This window comes from Periophthalmus magnuspinnatus, chromosome 18, assembly GCF_009829125.3.
Source record: "Periophthalmus magnuspinnatus isolate fPerMag1 chromosome 18, fPerMag1.2.pri, whole genome shotgun sequence".
In the NCBI taxonomy this organism is placed as follows: Eukaryota; Metazoa; Chordata; class Actinopteri; order Gobiiformes; family Gobiidae; genus Periophthalmus; species Periophthalmus magnuspinnatus.
This window is the reverse complement of record NC_047143.1, coordinates 19,397,362-19,416,208: the sequence shown is the minus strand read 5'-3', so window position 1 is coordinate 19,416,208 and position 18,847 is coordinate 19,397,362. Positions and strand designations below refer to the sequence as shown.

Genomic DNA, 18,847 nt, shown 5'->3' with positions numbered 1-18,847 from the left:
GAGTAACCAGCTCCTCCACATACATATACAAATATAACATCTCAGGGCATATCTTGTATTAGCAGAGCAGCTGTTGTCTGCAGTGGCAATAAAAGCTTAGCAGTTGTCAGTTTCCAGACTGGAGTGGCAGAGACATGGTTATATGCATGTGCGGTTCAAGGACAACCAGACTCATTTCAGTTATTTTTGTTGCTGGTGATGCTGACATAGGAATAGATTCCACTATGTTTGTGTGACAGTTTTGTTTAGTATAGCTATTGAAACAGAGATATAGCCTACCTGTGGACTAGGGGACACTGTTTCAGACAAATGGTAGAACAATCAGAAAGTTGGTAGTTGGATCCTAGCTCTGACCAGTGCTGTTGTGTCTCTGAGCAAGACACTTTCCCAGCTTACTTGTGTGTGTGTGTGGGGGGGGGGGGGAGTTAAGTTGATATAATTTTCATTCTAGCCTAATCCAGATGCTGTATATCTCACAAACAGGAGATGGCAAAGCCAATGTCAATTATTTAAAGATTAGAAACCACTGTGAGGTTTTCCTTTATTTACCTGAATTTCCTCTTTCTTTTCCCTCACTTAATTAGTTGCACATGACATTATTTCTGCATTAATATTTTCCGTGTTCACACAGGCTATCCCTTCCATTGGACGTCCTCACGTACAGTGTTGACAGCTCTGTAATGGAGTTCTCGCGAGAGAATTCTCCGCAATGTTTACTAGCAGTATTTATTAGAAGCAGTCTCCTCCTCCTGTCACTCCTTTGGGCTCCGGCTTTGTGAATATTTAGTCGGTGCGCTGCTGGGAGGAGGCATCACCGACATTTCATCTGGAACAGCTGACTGGAGACACATCTCCATCGGAAACGTGCTGTTGTTCACGGCCCGCGACTCGTGGTTTGCGTGGTCAAGAGCCAGGCCAGAAAATACGAGCAAGTGCGAGCAAGTAGGCTCTGGAAGGCTTCGTGAGCAGCAGCCAGGTATGCCATGCATTCATTTTTATATATTTCACATGACTTCGTAGCTGTTCAAACAGCACATTTGACATTGCGTGTGTGCGCCTTGCGTCTCCCGCCTCTGTCTGCTGCGTGTCTCATCTCACTGTCATGACTCTGATAGACTGCTTGTCCTTAAATCTGTGCGACATCAGCGGTAGCCATGGTTACTGCGCTTTTTTCCCCGGTTACCCAATTAATCTATTAGTGGGACTTATGTTCATTTCGCTGCATGTCACGCTTGAATATTTTAAGAGCGATCATATAATTGTAATAACAGACAGCCTCTGCAATAGTCATCTCATGGACTGGCACGTGTATAAAGAATTATAAGCTATATGACATCCCGTAAATAGTATAGCCTCGCCTTGTTTAAGTTTCATCTTAATTATTTGTTTTTGTTTTTTTCAACGGTTTGTACAGGCTAATATAGGTATATATAAAGTGTCATAAGAGATTGCTTCTATCCACCCATGATGTTCTTAAAGAAATCCTATCATTTTTACTTTTTTGTTTCTTTCCATTGTAGCAAGCAAAAGATATGCACATTACTTGGTTTCAAATAGCTTATTTCATTGATTATTTATTAAAATAGGATGCTACAGATGCTCTGTTCTTACACACAATTAATTACAATATCTCACTTTCAGTCACCTCCTTCTGTTACTTGGTCCTATATATTCATATTGTATTAAATTATGCTGATTGCAAGTGAATTTTGGATCCATCTTTTAGAATTACACTTTTTGTTGATCTGCGTGACAACCTTCCCGATTGCATTGTACTCTTTGCATTCAGTGCTACTGTGTCCTAGATGCAGTGTGTAGGCTGCCAACTGTAAATGCATGTGGACAAAGTGGCTGTTTCGATTTGAGTGTCTGTTTGAAAGAGTGAGCGCACTGAATCTGCTCCACCCTCTATGGCAAGCAATGGATTTATTGCTTCAGCTAGCTATAAACTAAATGCAATTTTGGCAGGTAGTAGTGGACCTTTTCACTTTTTCAGCAGAAATTGTGCCAAGACCTAATGCAGCATAGCAATATTAATTATTGGTTATAAGTGATATTTAGAGGGTGGTTGTGCCAAATTTACTTTCAATTTTAAAAAGACACAAATGTGAAAACTTCTCCTAACTGCAGATTGGGTGATAGAGCCAAGTGTAGCTGCACTATCTAATGTCATTGTTTCCTCGAGGTTTTGATCTGAATTAAGTCATCATACATCATTATAAAGCAAATTATAATTTGTTATTTTAATTCTACAGTTTTGCAATTATTTTTTACTTCTTGGGGACCATTTGTTTGCTCTTCTGTGCACTGGCTGTTTGATGGCATGTTTGGAGTCTCTATTTGAGATATAAGTTGGATTGTCAGTCTGTAGATGAGATATCTAAGCCCTGTATTCGTTTATATGTAACAGTCAGTTTGTTATTACAATCTGTCCTAGTGAATATCTAAATGATTCAATAGCTTTGAGTTATTTCACCATTTGTCAGGTAATCAAATGTGTAGCACAGGTTCCTTTTGGTACACACAATAGTAGCTTGCTCTTAATGCACAATAATTTACAAGACATCATGACAGAGGAGTCTGTGCCAGCGTTGCTGATTCTGAGGAGGACATTAAAGTCCACACACAGACCTAATGGAGCCACTACAGAACGCAGCACAGACATATGTCTTTGCCCTCACTACTGTAAATCTTTTTTTAAAAATTACATCTCCCATTAACCTATGCGTCAAGCATACTGTCATTTTACTGTGCAGCAGTGCCTATATTGTTGATGCTCCAAGTGACAGTGTTTAAACACTAGATTATAATTGCCCTTTGAATTTAAACATTGACATACATAAGCCTATATGCATAATACATTGTAGTCCAAGCAAACATGACAGTATATTTGCTTGTACTCATCTCATCCCATTTCGTTTATGCAGCGGATCAATACAACCTCAGGTGCTGCACATATGTATAGCACTAGTATATGTGAGCAGCCCCTATTTACTACAGCATGCCACCATATTACCTTACTATGGTATATTTGATCATAAAAACCCATATTTGTAAAAATGAGGATAAAGATGTTGGGCCTGTATGACTGTGTACAGTAATGTGAAGTGATCAGCAGGTCTGTCCTGGAGAGCAGAGCCCCTCCCCCACAGAAACCAATCCTGCTGTGAACTTCATACACAAATTCTTCAGTCTAATTTGAGAAGTGACACACTTTCTCCCCACCCCCTGAGTGTCAGTGGATGGACTTCCTCACACGCCTCCTTTTCCATGCTCTCCTTCCCCTCTGACATGTGTTCTCCGCGTACCCCTTATACACTGCACTGATGCAGTTTTGATGGGGGGATTTTCTGGGATGCACCTGCTGCTTATCTACTCACTCGCCCACAGTTTTTCCATGAGACTCAAATGCACAGGTAGGTACAGTTGAGTGGAGACGATTACAGTAAAATAGATGGCAGATGCCCATCATAATTACTGTTGATTGTTGGTCAATATAATAATGAATAATTTGGATTCAGGGTACAACATTGTTTCAGTGCTATCCGTAAAGCACACTGGAGACAAGTCCAGAATAACAATTGGGTTGTAGGTGTGCAAAATGCAAAGCTTTATTCAAAGCACTTTATCCGTCAGTGTGCCATTACCTTGGAACATGGCAATACAATATGCAAATGGAAAATCAAGTATGGGCTCTATCAGCCATTGCAGAGTATGATATTTTCTTTTTTGATCTAAAGTGTGATAATCTTTTCAACAACACAAATCTGAAATAAATACAATTGTTAAACTCATGCTACATCTCAAGGGAAGTAGAAGTAAAAGTTGTAGCTGGATATAGTCATCCCGCTCCTGTCAGGTGGTTGTAAAGGAGGCCCTGTTTATGTTTTGTAATGTATGGTTGTCATAGTGACAGGATTAGTTTGCGCAGGGTAAGGGATATGCCTCAGCTGTGTGAGTGTTTGTATAGATACTATTTCTGAACATGGACCCCCTCAGTTTGAGATCTATTTTGGCGATGTCACCTTTCCCTTGTCCTCACACTCTCCAACAAATAGGTTCTCCAACAAGTGCTACCATTGTAGAAAAAGACAGTTTGTGGATTGCCCAGTCAATTAAAGGAACTACACGATTACAATACTTGTCATCCGTGCATGTTTCATTAATCTAGTGATCCCTTTATGGATCTATAATAAGAACTTATTATATCTATCTATCTAACAATTTTTGAACTTACGGTTAGCTGTATGATCTGTTCGACAGAGTGATGGAGAGCAAAGGGAGGGGGGAATCAGAACATCAAAAACAAAACTGAAACTAATTAAACATGTTAATGTATTGTTTAATAATATAGTGAATACCTCATAGAAGTGTACGTTTAATAACTAATTGTTCATCAAGAATGTCATACTTTATTAAAGCTTGTACAGATACTTTTGTTTTTTATACATTAAATACAAATTAAATAACCATTTCATCAGATATAAAGTGATAATGTTGTGTTCCAAGTTAAGCTAACACAATAGCATTTCTTAATGATGATATATTCATCATATGTCCATTGCATTTTATGTTTTTACATTGAAAGCATATTTTTGTTTGTTACTTAGTAGTTCATAAAACTACACCTTTTTTTTTTTGGCTCAAACATGTGAAGAAACAGCATTGTCCTCCAGGGCTCTTGAGTTTCAACCACTCTAATAGTGAAGGCGTGTTACAGTGAAAGGAGTGTAGCCCTGACATGATTATCTGTGTTGTGCAGCTACAGGAGTCTGCCTGGTCTTGGTCTGTCTTTAATATTTAATAGTGCTCTGCCTGGCCACCCACATTTATCCACTCACTACTGTGCCTCAAGTTCACATCTGACATAGGATCTGAGCATTAACATGACAACACAATTCAATAATACACACAAGTTGGAGATTTGAGGGCATTTATTTGCAATTATAATGGATTGTAATATGTGTTGTGAGATATCTTAGGTGCACTAGTTCAATTTGTTCAACTTTTAATTCTCCACTACTAGCATGATCCTTTTGGGGTAATACATTTCATAAGATATAGCACTGCAAGATTAATAACAAATGAAAATGACAACTTTCACAGTCACAACAACCAAATGTCAAACCGTGCAGTTAATTTAATATAATGGCCACTGCAGACAACGTTCTGGAGTGGTTTCAAAACCTTTTAACACTGTAGTTTAAACTTCTGCATGATGTTCTGAAATGTAGGGTTGTAGGCTGTACCAAATGTTTTTCTTATTTGTTTATTATTAAAATTATAAGGATTTAAATGCACAACTGCAGAAAGGAGAAATGATGGACTATGTTTATCTGGGATTATGGGAGAGACTGGACAGTTTAAATTTACATTTTAACTGAAGCTGAAAATTCTATTCGATCTTTTCTGTCCATAGTCAGCAAATCATATAACATTTGTAATACTTAGAAAATAAAAGTATTTAGATATTTATTTTAATATTTTTCCCCAATGTTATTCACCCGCTATGTCCGAATGAAAGTGTTAAAATGGTGCATTACTGTTATTATTGATTGCCTCCTCAGCAAATACACCTCTTCGAAAGACTAACAAATAAAAAATAAAAAATGTAGCTTTTACTGTATTTCTGAGTAAAAAAATTGTCTCCCATTGAGTGTTAAGCCCAAGTGCTGTCCTTTCTAAATGTCAGCACAGCAGACACCCAGCAGACACTGATATCGATATTTAATATGTCAGTCTGCGAGTGATGACACCTTAGTCCTGTCTCATTTTCCATGTAATGAATCTGTCTAGGTGAGTGTGCTCTGTCTCCATATGGATCCTCTTTATTTTCTGTCTCTTTGCAGGTCCAAGGGAAGCAGTCCTCACTCGGTCCCTTCTTGCGAGTCCTGCCCACATTTGATCACCATGAAGACGTCTGCTCTGCTCCTCCTGTCCCCCCTCCTCCTCCTCTTCGTCTTTGTACTTCTGCCCAGTGTCTCTGCTCAGAGTGAACCCGATCTGGTCGTGCAGACTCGTAATGGGAAGGTGCGCGGGGTCCGGATGCCAGTGCCGGACCGGAGCTATGTCACGGCCTTCCTGGGTATCCCTTTTGCTGAGCCACCCCTGGGGAAGAGGCGGTTCCGTCCCTCCGAGCCCAAGCTCCCATGGACAGAGGTGTATGAAGCGGTGGCCTACCCCAATGCATGTTACCAGTACGTGGATACGACGTTCCCCGGCTTTCAGGGCAGCGAGATGTGGAATCCCAACAGAGAGATGAGTGAGGACTGTCTGTACCTGAATGTGTGGGTGCCCTCCTCACCGCGGCCTCACAATCTGACCGTGATGGTGTGGATCTATGGTGGAGGTAAGTGACCACTCTGTTTAAAGGTGCACTGTGTAACTTTTTAAAAGAGAAAAGCAAGTGGCTAGGTCTTTGAAAAGTCAAGACCATTCATATAAGAATGCATGTTTTTCAAGGTACTTTTGAACAATAAAAACAACAACCATAGTGCACCTTTAACTACAATGACTTATCAATCTGTCTGTCCACAAAGCATTACCAAGTCCAGAACCTGAGCCATCACACTCTTGTAAATGGTGTTTATGAATTATATAGTATCAATCCACTTAATATATTTATTCCTTCCAGAATTGTAAATTATACTATGTGACGTGTCTTCTCAGGCTTCTACAGTGGGTCCTCTTCACTGGATGTGTATGATGGCCGTTACCTAGCCCACAGCGAGACAGTGATTGTGGTGTCCATGAACTACCGGGTGGGTGCCTTTGGGTTCCTTGCTCTACATGGTTCTTCTGAGGCTCCTGGAAATGTAGGCCTGCTGGATCAGAGAATGGCCCTCCAGTGGGTACAGGACAACATACACTTTTTTGGTGGAAACCCTAAACAGGTTTGTTGCATTGCATCTGGAGAACAGTGAGTAATACAAGTGAATGTTTTGTTCACCAACTCTTTTCTTGCCAACAGGTGACCATATTTGGTGAGAGCGCTGGTGGAGCGTCAGTTGGATTCCACCTCTTGTCTCCTGAAAGCCGGCCCACCTTCACCCGGGCCATCCTGCAGAGTGGGGTTCCTAACTCTCCCTGGGCATCGGTAACCCCTGCAGAGGCTAGGAGACGAGCCACACTGCTAGGCAAACTGGTGGGCTGCAATGGAGGCAATGACACAGAGATGGTTGACTGTCTTCGCGGCAAAACTGCACAGGAACTGATCGACCAGGAGTGGCAGGTAGACTACTTTTTTCTCCTATAGATACAGTTTGGATGTGAGTTTATAGTTCAAAGTCCCATATGATGCTCTATTTAGCCCTTTTTATGTGTATTATTGTTGAGTTTATAGTTCAAAGTCCCATATCATGCTCTATTTAGCCCTTTTTATGTGTATTATTGTTGGGGCTCCTGCTTTTTACTTAACTTCTTAAAAAAGTGAAAAACAGGTTGTATACTTTAAATGCTTTGCCTTGGTCCAAAGTTATTCCTCACTTAACTTATGTATTCTAAGCATGCTAATTTGCCATGATTTTATAGACACTTTTCATAAGTTTCAGAGGCCTGAAGTGAGTTTTTCCATTACGGTAATGACAACAACTATCATGCTAACAGCATATTTCCTGATTCTTGGATGATAAAAACGCGTTACAATTAATTTGATGCAAACCATACATAGCAGTCTCATTTTGATCTCACGAGATGCTTTAACAATATATCTGTACTGGGGCCAAATTTTGCCAAACTATGTACAGTGAAAAAATCAGGTACAACCACTTTAAATCTTCACTCCGAGAGCATTTAGATTATATGCGAGATTGTTAATTGCTAAAGAAATTGCTAATATACAGTGCATGTATTAACAACATGACACTACCAGGTAAATGGTATTTGTTTGATACTTGATTTTGATTTCTGAATATATTTCCTCAGGTCCTGCCATGGTCTTCCCTTTTCCGCTTCTCTTTTGTTCCTGTTGTGGATGGTGAGTTTCTACCGGACACTCCAGAGGCCATGCTCAACTCAGGAAACTTCAAAGACACTCAAATTATGCTTGGAGTCAACCAAGACGAGGGCTCCTACTTCCTGCTCTACGGTGCTCCAGGATTCAGCAAGGATAGCGAGAGCCTTATTTCCAGAGAAGACTTTCTCGAAGGTAAATCCTACTGAAATGTGTATTTTTTTATGACAAATATTTCACATAAATCCGGTCTATTGTTGGTGGCCAGGTGTTAAACTCAGTGTGCCTCATGCTAACGACATTGGGGTGGAGGCTGTGGTGCTGCAGTACACAGACTGGATGGACGAGAACAGTGGAGAAAAGAACCGCGATGCATTGGATGATATTGTTGGAGATCATAACGTCATCTGTCCATTGGCCCACTTCGCTCGCTCTTATGCCCAGCACAATGCTCTCAAATCTAACACAGGAGGAGGCAACAGTGGCGTGGTGAACAGCGGAGCAGGTGACACACTGCACCAATGATGAAAATGCATTTAACATTTAATCAGAAGTCTGGTGGAGGTTCCACCAGCTGGTTTTCTCCATGGGGCTGTTTTTGATTTGCCGGGAATGTTCCACTGTATGGCATTAAACCAATCTATCTCACATTTAATTAAATTACATTTGTTTTTATTGCTAAAAAATAATTCAAAACATGCATTATTTTGTTAGTGGGATTGCTACATCACATATCTAACTAGTCACTTAGCCGGATGAATGGTCAATAATATCCCAACCATCCATCCATTTTCTTCTGCTTATCTGGGGCCGGGTCACGGGGGCAGCAGTTGAAGCAGGGGATTCCAGTCTTCTCTTACCCCAGATGCTTCCCCCCAGCTCCTTCAGTGGGACAACAAGGCGTTCCCAGGTCAGCCGAGATACATAGTCCCTCCAGCGTGTCCTGGGACTTCCCCGGGGCCTGCTCCCGGTGGAACATGCCCGGAACACCTCTCCAGGGAGGCATCCAGGAGGCATCCGGAACAGATGCCCGAGCCACCTCAGCTGGCTCCTCACGACGTGGAGGAGCAGCGGCTCTTCTCTGAGCTCCTCCTGTGTGACTGAGCTAATAATAATATTATTAGAACTAATTGGTACGCAAAGAAATAAGTAGTTTGTGTATATAGTATACATAAAGACAACAAATTATTATTCCCAACTTATTAAAAGTTGTTGTACAATATCTGTGTAGGGGGGGTCTACCTCTACCTGTTCGATCACAGAGCGTCCAACCTGGCCTGGCCTGAGTGGATGGGTGTCATCCATGGTTATGAGATCGAGTTTGTGTTTGGGCTGCCTCTGGAGAGGAGACTCAACTACACCCTGGAGGAGGAGAAACTCAGCCGTCGCATGATGCGATACTGGGCCAACTTTGCACGGACTGGGTGAGAGCAGCCTGCTTTTATGCACCAATATATTGCAGATTATAATACATTTTAGTTTAATTAGTGTATTAGTTTATTTGATAGGGGCAATGTGCAAAAACATTAAAGATGCTTTGCACCAGATTATAGCCGAAGGTAGTTTCCATCTGTAGTCCCTGAGCGTGTTTTGTTTGTAATGTGTTTTGTTCATAGAAATCCCAATATAAACCATGATGGGTTGATGGAGAGCAGGAAGCGCTGGCCTGTGTTCACACTGACGGAACAGAAACACGTGGGACTTAACACTGAGCAGCTGAAGATTCACCGGGGGCTGAGGAACCAAATGTGTGCCTTTTGGAACCGCTTTCTACCTCGGCTCCTCAACATCACCGGTAAAGCCCCCATCTTTAGTCTACAGCATAAAGTAACAAAAAAATATTAGTCTCTTATAATTATGACCAATTGGATTGGTGTTTTGCGTCATTTAAAAATCATGTTCAAATTATGTTACTCTGTAAGCAGCCATTTTGTACTTTTGTTTGTTGCAGACAACATTGACGAAGCTGAGCGTCAGTGGAAGGTGGAATTCCACCGCTGGTCCTCCTACATGATGCACTGGAAGAGCCAGTTTGACCACTACAGCAAACAGGAGCGCTGCACTGACCTCTGAGTGTCCCAAGAGAAAGAGTGCAGAAGAGGAGGGCACAGAGAAAAGCTATGGCCATTTTCCTCCGTAGTCCCTCAGAGAAGTCTAACTTCATTCAAAAGCTTTTTGGGTTCAGTAAACAGAGTCACAGGCACTGTGAATTTTCTATTTATTTATATATTTATTTTTATTTAAGTTTGTTTTTGTTTGTGACTCTATAGAAATGAGGGGTTATGGTGGGAACTTGTCATCAATGTAGAGAAATGTCAAAGCTGTGTCATTACCTCGTGTGTGTGTGTGTGTGTGTGTGTGTGTGTGTGTGTGTGCGCGTGTGTGCGTGTGTGCGTGTGGGTATGTGTGGGTGGGTGTGGCTTGAATCAAATCTCAAAGGTCCATGACGGTGCACCAGTGCTGGCTTCACTTGTTTCTGTCAGTGTTTCTACTAACTCCACATCAGGGATTTATTTGGACTCAAACATATGTGTCATTTGTGTCAGCCTCTGCTGCTATGGTCTGTATAATTCATGCCAAACATATTATGAGTGAAGCTATGTGAAATGTAGATTATTGTTACGGACACTACACATCCAGCATGTCACAAGCAGATACAAACCTCCTGTCCTGTATGTACCGTGTTCTTCTGGTGGTGCTTCCAGAAGTAAGAATGCTTTATCTTCCACATGCAATGTCCCATTGTCGGCCACTTCAAATACTTAGTAAGGAGCCTCATATAAGCTAAAGTGGAAGACAGGTTATGGGCATCAGCATTGGGCAACAGAGGGAGAAAGCCAGCCATCGCTGCTTTGCAGCATTTATTGTTGTTAATCTGAAACTTGTACTTTTATTTGATATTATATATCATGATAGCATTCAGTCCAACTGGCTGTCTACTCCTTATTTTGTTCTCTATATTGGGGGGCTGCAGTGGATGTATCTTTTCTTGTTGTTGTTGGTCCCTCCTTGTATCCTGCGTCTGCCCTTATGTCATGCGTCTGTCAGTCTCTGGTCGACCCTGTGTCCCGCCTCTCCATCTTCGTCTTCTTTAATCTTGCAGCTGTCCTCTCTGTCTCCTCCTCGCCCCTTCTCTGTGCTGCGTTTCATCCTTCACTCCTACCCTCCTTTTCCTCACTCTGGTCCCTCTTCATCATATCCAACTTTTCCCTCCCTTGTCATCTTGTGCCCACTCTTGTTCCCTGTCCTCTATTCTTGCTCCCCTCCCCCACTTGCCCCCTCCCTGCTCCTTCCTTGTGCTTTCTCGTTAGTCTAATGGAGGCAGAGTAATTCACTGAGCCACAGGATAATGTGACAGAGCGCTGGCTCAGCCTCTGGCCTGCCAGCTAACAGGAACACTGGATGGATAGATGGGTGGAGGGTTGGATGCGGAAAAGCTAGACGAGGGGCAATGAGAGGGAGGAGAGCTGGAGGGTGCATGATTCGATTAAAGATGACAGCCAAAGAAATGCACTGTTGCATAACTCAACTACAAACTTTAAACTATACTGTTAGCTATTATCAAGTGAAAACTAGGTTACTGTTTGTGTGTTCTGTGGGTGTGCTCACCTTAATAAGGAAAATGCAGATAGAGTAAATAGTGGGAACATTTTCTGGCATTTATGAGAATGTGAACTAAAGGCATGGGGACTCTGATTATTCAACCAAATACTGTATAAGGCTGACAAATGAACTGTATATTTGTGTTTTAGTAATCTCTTTAGCCTCTTAAATACATTCTGTAATTATCACTGAAATATGTCTATGAAACCAAATTGATTTGAGATTTAGAACAATCAAATGTGGCCTAAGTCTTCATCAAGTATATAAGTGATATTATGCGTGTGGCCTGGCTCTGCTTGTGTGTGTCTCTGTGTTACATGGTACCTGTGTCTCCTCCCTTTAATAAATGTATGTGTGTTCTCTTATAGCCACCACACTATCAGTCCAGTTTGTTGCCATTTTCATGTAAACATTGGGAGAAAATTGTTGTGCTGTTGCGCTGTGGTTGGTGGATGATTGTCCCAATGAAGTGCACTGTGTTGGCATGTAAAGCTATTTATGGACTGGAATAGTATAGTCAAGCTTAAAAAACAAAAACGATTGTACCTGACAATGAACATACCAATAATGATGAATGCATGTATGATTGGCAGAGTGAGTGACAGCTCTTCCCATCAAATGGGAGACCACGCTTAAGCCCCTACCCCTTCCCTTGGCCTTCTCCGAAACAAACCCCTGTGCATGCCCTTGTGTCCTGCCAAACCCGGACTGTTATTTTATGTAAAGTTTGTACTTTTCAACAAAGCTATTTACCAGAGTAACTAATATATCTGTAATGTTTTATGTTTGATGTTAGCAATAACATAAATGCATAAGTTAAGGAATATATTTGATATTTAAATGCAATGGGAATATAACTATAATGATGGATAGAGGTTGTGTTTTGAAGCAATATTATCCTACGTATAAACTGAAATGAGTGCCATAAACCTTTTTATTGTGCTTTCAGTTGATTTGACTGTGTGTCAGTCCTCTGCCTCACTGTTGTTTGTTCCAATCACTAGTACTGTAAGTGTTCCCACTACGTCTCCGTGTATCATGAATGCTGACTTGGTTAAGCTATAGCAGAATAAAGACACTGCTGCTTCTGTCCAACGAAAGTCTTTTATTTTATTATAATTTTTACTCATACTACTGCACATGCAACATCTTTGTAAATAAGGTCAAATCATAATAATTCTCTGATATCATCTAAATAAAATCAACATCAGTTTTCATTTACAATAGTAAGTTCTTAGAGATAAATAGCTTAATTTGAACAATATAATTCTGTGAAATCAATAGTCAGTAAATGGTCTCCCCGGGAAAAGCATACAGAGGGCCTAAACATAAACATTGGGCTGGACTTTAAGGGTTAGTCCAGAGTCAACATGTTCTGTCTAAACTGGGACTAACTTTAACATAATGGAGGCTGCAACGAATAGGACTGGCCTTGTCATTACTGTAGACTAATGTAGGCCTACTAAGTAACATATAATATTGTCCCGTGAAGCATGTACATTTACATTCTGTAGTCAAGAGAGAACAAGAAAATCCTATTCCTATGTCACGCTTTTGGATTATATACTGCCATCACCTGGACACTATTTGAACTGAAAAGGCTTTGTGGTTAAGTATTTGACAAAATGAAAAATAAAATGTTTTAAATAGTGATATAGTTAAATAGTTAGCATGTGTTTCATAAAATTACAATTTAAAAGGTTGCTATTACCAACCCATGTTTTCATACATCAGACCTAAATCACCAGCACGGCTCCATGATGCATAGTTCCAATCACCTCCTCCACTAATGGATCCCATGGACCTGATGGATCCGCTCTTCACTGTCAGAGTAGCCGTAAAGTTAACCTGGCTCACGCCTTTTAAACGGAAGTGCACAACTTTTTCAAAATAAACGTGTTTAGCCTTAACTCTACTTACAGCACGTAAAAAAAATAATTTCATATATGGAATGACAATGATGGCGCGCCAAATAAATAGCTAATTAAAAGAGCAGGATAAAAAGAAAGAGGAAGAGTGAATGGCAAACCGGAAGTAAGCGTGCTGCTTTATGTTGACCGATTGTTTCGGGTGCGTGAAATTCCTCAAGTTTGAGTCTTTTGTCCGACTTTCAAGTGACTGAAATTCTTGCATTGTAACAGCTACAAAGGTGAATTCCTTTTATACACCACGAGCCTCTTTTGGCCGCACACACATGAGCTCCGGGACGCTGCTTTGGGTTTTTTTTCTGAAGACAACAGAGGAAAAGTGTAACTCGGATGGACAGTAAGAGCAGGAGAGTCTGAAGAAGGAGGTATGTGGCAACACTCCCAACAAGGCCACTGACGAGAAGCACCAAAGGACTGCTAAGTTTAGAAAAACGGTGAGGATCGTCTTCTGCGAGTAAACACACTTTACAAAGCTTAATTATATTTCCTCTATTTCCAGACGTGCATCTTTAAGTTTAAAATAAATGGTGGCAGAGCATAACCCAACCAAACCAACTAAGACAGGCTAATCACATTCAGTTGTTTTATGTAGAATAAGTCATTTAGTCAGTTAACTGTTTGTTACGAGTTAACTACCCACCTGGTTGTTCAAATCTACAAAAAAGATTGTCCTAATAGTTACGGTGCCGCATGGATTGTATAGTAAAACACTACAGGCCTACATATAAAGTGGTACAAAATTGTAATAGACTAAAATACATACTTCACCCATATAATTGAATGTCCTGTTAAGATCTTATGAGCTAAAGTGGTTTAAAGCAGGGTTATTATTACCAGAATTACTGTCCCCAGCACTCACAGCTGATTTTACAAGCTTTGATGTCACAATAGCATACAGTAAAGTACATAATGTTATTGCTGCTTCAGACAGTTGAAATTTTGGTATAACACAATTAATTGCTGAGCCTTAGTAATACCATGCAGACATGACAGGCTAGCAGTAGAAGTACATAAACAGTAGCGTAACTTAACTTAACTTACACCAGTAGTGCCTTGAGCCAGAGGTTTTAACCTTTTGAACTGTCCCTAAGAATGACTGCCCTAAGCTACATTATCGTAGAGTCTATGTATGTTTACACATATCTGACCAAACTTTTTGGTCTACATTATTGTAGATTCTATGTATGTTTACACATATCTGACCAAACTTTTTGGTCAGATTTTATTTTGGGTTTTGTAGTACTTGTTGCCATGGAATTACAAGGTACTAAGGAGAGGGTTGGGTTACAAGGTCTTATGTTGTTACGTTGTACATAATGGGATGGGTACATTGAATTAAAGGTAGTGTAAATAAAAAAAAAAAAAAAATCTACCCAATTCTAAAAATGTAAATAAGTAGTCAAAAGTTAAATTTTTTGAGGGCTCCTTTGACTTTTAATTTGTATTTTCAGATGGAGGTGGAAGGTGAGAAGGAGAGATTGCAAAGGGATGAGAAGGAGTACAATGAGGCCGAGACTGACCGAACCAGTGATGAAGAAGAAGAGGAAGACTCGGAGGGAGCCACTTTGCTCTGGCAGGAGGGCTACAACGAGGACAACGAGGGACTTCCCATCATGCACTGGGAGGCCCTGAGTTTACGCATTGCTGAGCTGGAGAAGCAGGAGGAGGAGCGGAGAGAGAAGAACGCAAAGGTGGGGCAAGTCACTTCAAAACATCTACTCAAGTATAAGTGCACTTACTACAATTCAAACATCCTCAAACAAAATTAATTGTCTTTTGACCTACAGTTTGTCCTGTAAGTTCCTAGAAACAAACTAAACCAAAGTAGTTTATTTTTCACTTGATTAAAAAGTTAGTTATGAACTACAGCCAAGTGGCTAAGTAAAATCCTCCAAATAAGATAGTCCTAGCTCAAGATTTGGAGATGAGCCCCAGGTGTGTAACTGCAGCACCAACTGCTTCTGACAGGTTGCCCCAGTGGCAGTGGGTCAAATTATTTCACTATGGGGACAATTAATACTCACCTTAATCTATACTTATCTCATAAAATTGCATGGATATACTGTAAATATTTATCATTTACATTATTTTTTATTGTTTCCCATAAATGTCTAGTTGGATTATGCTGGTGTATCTCCCACATCTTATCATTTTGTTCACATGAAAACAAAGCAATATTTATGCATGTGTAGTCCACATGTATAGTTTTCTGACTTTATTTTATATGAAATAACCTGTATAACTGGTATTCCTTTAGGCTGGTGGTTCACCGGATAATAGCTGGATGGAGGCCAGAGGGACAAGAGCAGAGAATTGGGACTATGAAGATGATGCCTGTAATAGTCATGTAATGGCCCTCACCTCTCGGTAAGTACACTATTTACACATGTGGTATTGCTCATGTTATATGTAAACTGGTATGTAACAGTCAGTTTGTGTGTTCAGACTTCAGACCCAGATGAACCTGCAGCTCTGCTTCATTAACAACAGCGAGAGTGAGGAAGAGGAGGAGAAGGGAGAAGGCAGTAATAAAAAGGATGCAGCCAACAACAAGGTAAATACCTAGTAGGGTTGTGAAAGGTATTGAAAGTCAGATATCAGGTATTGATACTAAAAAACTCACATTCACTGTACAGAAATGAACCTTTCCTAAATAGCTTTTCAGCATTCTTGAGCTGTATCATAACAAGTATAAGGTCACATTGACTAGTATGCCCATGGACCACTAAGGAACCTGCCTGGACAACAGAGGGATTACACAGATTGTCCATCATCTGAATAAGGAGTGTTTTTTATTATCATCGGAATCAGTATTGAATGTTGAGTTGATTCTTTAGTATTGAAATCAAGTTTGAAATGTTAGTACTGACACTAATACCTAGTACCAAATATTAAGGTAAATTCACAGCAAAGGGAAGTGGGTCAGGAACCTGACTCTAGCCTTTTTGAACCCAGATTTTGTGGTGGTTTCTTTTATTCTATTTTAGCTGGTGTTAGTTAGTTGTTTGTAGCAATAATTGGATTTTGAATTCAGAAATAGAATAGAATGCGGTGTTGTACCTAAAGACCAGCAGCAATTAAATCATTCTAAATTTTGTGTAAACTATGTAAATAAATATTTTAAAATGTTTTTCAGGAGTCTGCTCAGTTGCAAAAGAATCCCCCTCAGCTCACAGCCAAGTCAGACAAGTCATCAAAATCATCAAAGTCATCAAAATCAGCCAAATCAGAGAAACCCAAATCGTCTCGAGGTTTTAGGAACACACTACGGAACCTGAGGGACCGACTGAGAACGGACCACAGAACATCGGTAAGACCACTTGGATCACTTGGACCACTTGTCTTGTAACTACAGCAAACTCATTACATGAGAAGCACTGTACATTCAATAATATACATTGGCTTTACAACCAACAGCCAGAAGTTTATCAATAACAGTGGTTTCATCACTATGTCACAGCAGATTGTCCAGACATTTTACATTAGAAACACTCATTACCATTGAGTGAATGGGCAACGTATTCTGCTGTCAGTAACATTTGGTCAGTAAATCATGCAAGAACTCAGCATGAGGTGGAGATAGTGAAGATGACCTATTCTTTTAATTTGAATAAAATTAAGAGGTCACATGACATTTCAACACACTACATACTGTAGTGTTAGTAGTGTCTGTTTCTAATGTCAATTATTTGTTTTTAGTCCTCTGCTGTTAAAGATGCCGTCATCGAGAGGAGGCATTTGGAGCGTACTGATCTCCAAAACTTCAGTATTAAGGAGTTAAACAAGGTTTCTACCTCTCTCAAACAAACCATACAAGGTAAACACACAGTCATTTGTATTGCTAGTATGTTAATATAATTTTATGCATTAGGCATAAACTGTCTTTGATCTATTTTTTTACTAGATGACAAGAAGTCTATTACCGGTAGTATCCAAAAGACAAGGAACATGCAACATCATACAGTACAGTGTAGACCTGGACAAGCACCTGTCTGCTTACACAGCAAAACTGTTTAAATATATAAATAGAAAGAGGAAGTAATGTAGTTACATATTAGCAAAGCCTTTGTAAGATTTGCAATAGGACAATTTTGAATTTCACACTTTGGGTCCCATGGTAGCAAATCTAAACGGAAAGAGATGCGCTGAGTTAATGAAGCAATTGAGCTTTACTGTATGTAAGTTGGTAAGTGCCCAGCTGAGAGACTGCTTTGTGTGTTCTTAGATCTGAGCTCAGAGCTGGTGGGGCTGCTGCAGATCCGGGACCAGCTGAGGACGGAGCAGGACGCCATGCTGCTGGAGGTGCAGGACCTGACTGCAGTATGAACCCTGTGAGCTCTTTATTCAGGACCCTGTCCAAAACACTCACACAGGGGTCAAACCTGTGAACTGTCCTCACATCTGGACTGAACTAACACTTGAAAGAATGTGTCCTCCAGGGCAGCGGACTGCACACTATTGTTTGTGGTTTTTAAATGTTTTAGTGTATTTTATGTTCACTACAGTGAATCAGCACATTTTAAATGTAGAACCCTGTGTGATCTGTGGCAGCTGTGGTAACGAACAAGAGAAACCTGCTCCAGACATTACTTTCAGTGTGTTCAACAATCAGAAGGACAACATTGTCCTGTTATTTAAAGCAGCACAATTCAAGAGTGACTGCCTTTTCAAAGTCTTAGTTGACAGCTATTGTTGTTAACCACTTGATGCAGTCTTGCATCTTTTGTTTGATTTGAAACAATCAACACCACCATTTCAAAAGCACCTTTATAGACAGACCCTCTGTTTGTTTGTTTTCAAATGCAGTATTTTACTGTGTAAAAGGGACTTAAGTAGATAAGCTGCTAGTTATTAGTTTATTGTTATGTATGTGTTAAGTAACTAATGATGGAGCTAACAGAATGTCATAGTCACACATGCCTTGAAAAAGTGTTTATTTTGTTATGTAACATATAATTGATTGTATTTTTTTAAGCTTTTTTTTTTTTTAAGTCCTGTGTTCCATTTGACTCATACATTTCCTGATGGAAGTACCAGCTAATCATCATGACTTTATTTTTACTCTGCGTGTTGGTACGGCCTCCTTTTTACTGATTGGTTAAATGTCTATCCCATTGCATTAATTTGTCATGCATATTTTACTTTCAGTTACTATGATGTTTGTCCTTTTGTTGTTGATCTAAATCCTTTTGTTAAAAAAAACACTAGTTGCATAGATGCTCAGTTTTTCCGATTATTTTGAGTAAACACAGTTATGTCTGACCTGAAAGAGAAAGTGTAATGTCTTATTACATACACAGCATTGACACATGCGCGCAGACAAGAGGGAGTTGAGCTGGATGACACACAGAGGGAGGGACTGTGT

The 18,847-nt window shown here is 40.2% G+C and overlaps 2 protein-coding genes across 3 annotated transcripts; both read left to right on the top strand.

The window, feature by feature from the left end:
• The first annotated feature begins 745 nt into the window (after window positions 1-745).
• ache (acetylcholinesterase) lies at window positions 746-10,332 on the top strand. The gene is made up of 9 exons (XM_033983687.2): window positions 746-976; window positions 5,850-6,349; window positions 6,670-6,893; window positions 6,971-7,231; window positions 7,924-8,146; window positions 8,220-8,456; window positions 9,183-9,375; window positions 9,568-9,746; window positions 9,903-10,332. The coding sequence occupies exons 2-9, from the start codon at window positions 5,911-5,913 to the stop codon at window positions 10,022-10,024; spliced, it is 1,878 nt and encodes a 625-aa protein (XP_033839578.1). The 5' UTR covers window positions 746-976; window positions 5,850-5,910; the 3' UTR covers window positions 10,025-10,332.
• A 3,267-nt stretch (window positions 10,333-13,599) lies between these two features.
• si:dkey-6n21.12 (schwannomin-interacting protein 1) lies at window positions 13,600-18,784 on the top strand. 2 transcript variants are annotated; one of them, XM_033983957.2, is made up of 7 exons: window positions 13,600-13,916; window positions 14,934-15,173; window positions 15,740-15,849; window positions 15,928-16,036; window positions 16,619-16,792; window positions 17,182-17,299; window positions 17,708-18,784. In XM_033983957.2, the coding sequence occupies exons 2-7, from the start codon at window positions 14,934-14,936 to the stop codon at window positions 17,806-17,808; spliced, it is 852 nt and encodes a 283-aa protein (XP_033839848.1). In that variant the 5' UTR covers window positions 13,600-13,916; the 3' UTR covers window positions 17,809-18,784. The 2 variants fall into 2 exon arrangements, with proteins under 2 accessions (XP_033839848.1, XP_055084991.1); XM_055229016.1 differs by having other exon boundaries at window positions 13,608-13,847; window positions 17,708-18,740.
• Window positions 18,785-18,847: the final 63 nt, after the last annotated feature.

What these genes read in the sequence shown, in the direction of transcription:
- ache (XM_033983687.2), top strand. Translation starts at nt 5,911, where the DNA reads ATGAAGACGTCTGCTCTGCTCCTCCTGTCCCCCCTCCTCCTCCTCTTC. An exon ending in TGATCGACCAGGAGTGGCAG is followed by an intron (nt 7,232 to 7,923) that starts GTAGACTACTTT and finishes ATATTTCCTCAG; the next exon opens with GTCCTGCCATGGTCTTCCCT. An exon ending in CGTGGTGAACAGCGGAGCAG is followed by an intron (nt 8,457 to 9,182) that starts GTGACACACTGC and finishes ATATCTGTGTAG; the next exon opens with GGGGGGTCTACCTCTACCTG.
- si:dkey-6n21.12 (XM_033983957.2), top strand. Translation starts at nt 14,934, where the DNA reads ATGGAGGTGGAAGGTGAGAAGGAGAGATTGCAAAGGGATGAGAAGGAG. An exon ending in GTAATGGCCCTCACCTCTCG is followed by an intron (nt 15,850 to 15,927) that starts GTAAGTACACTA and finishes TTGTGTGTTCAG; the next exon opens with ACTTCAGACCCAGATGAACC. An exon ending in GAACGGACCACAGAACATCG is followed by an intron (nt 16,793 to 17,181) that starts GTAAGACCACTT and finishes ATTTGTTTTTAG; the next exon opens with TCCTCTGCTGTTAAAGATGC.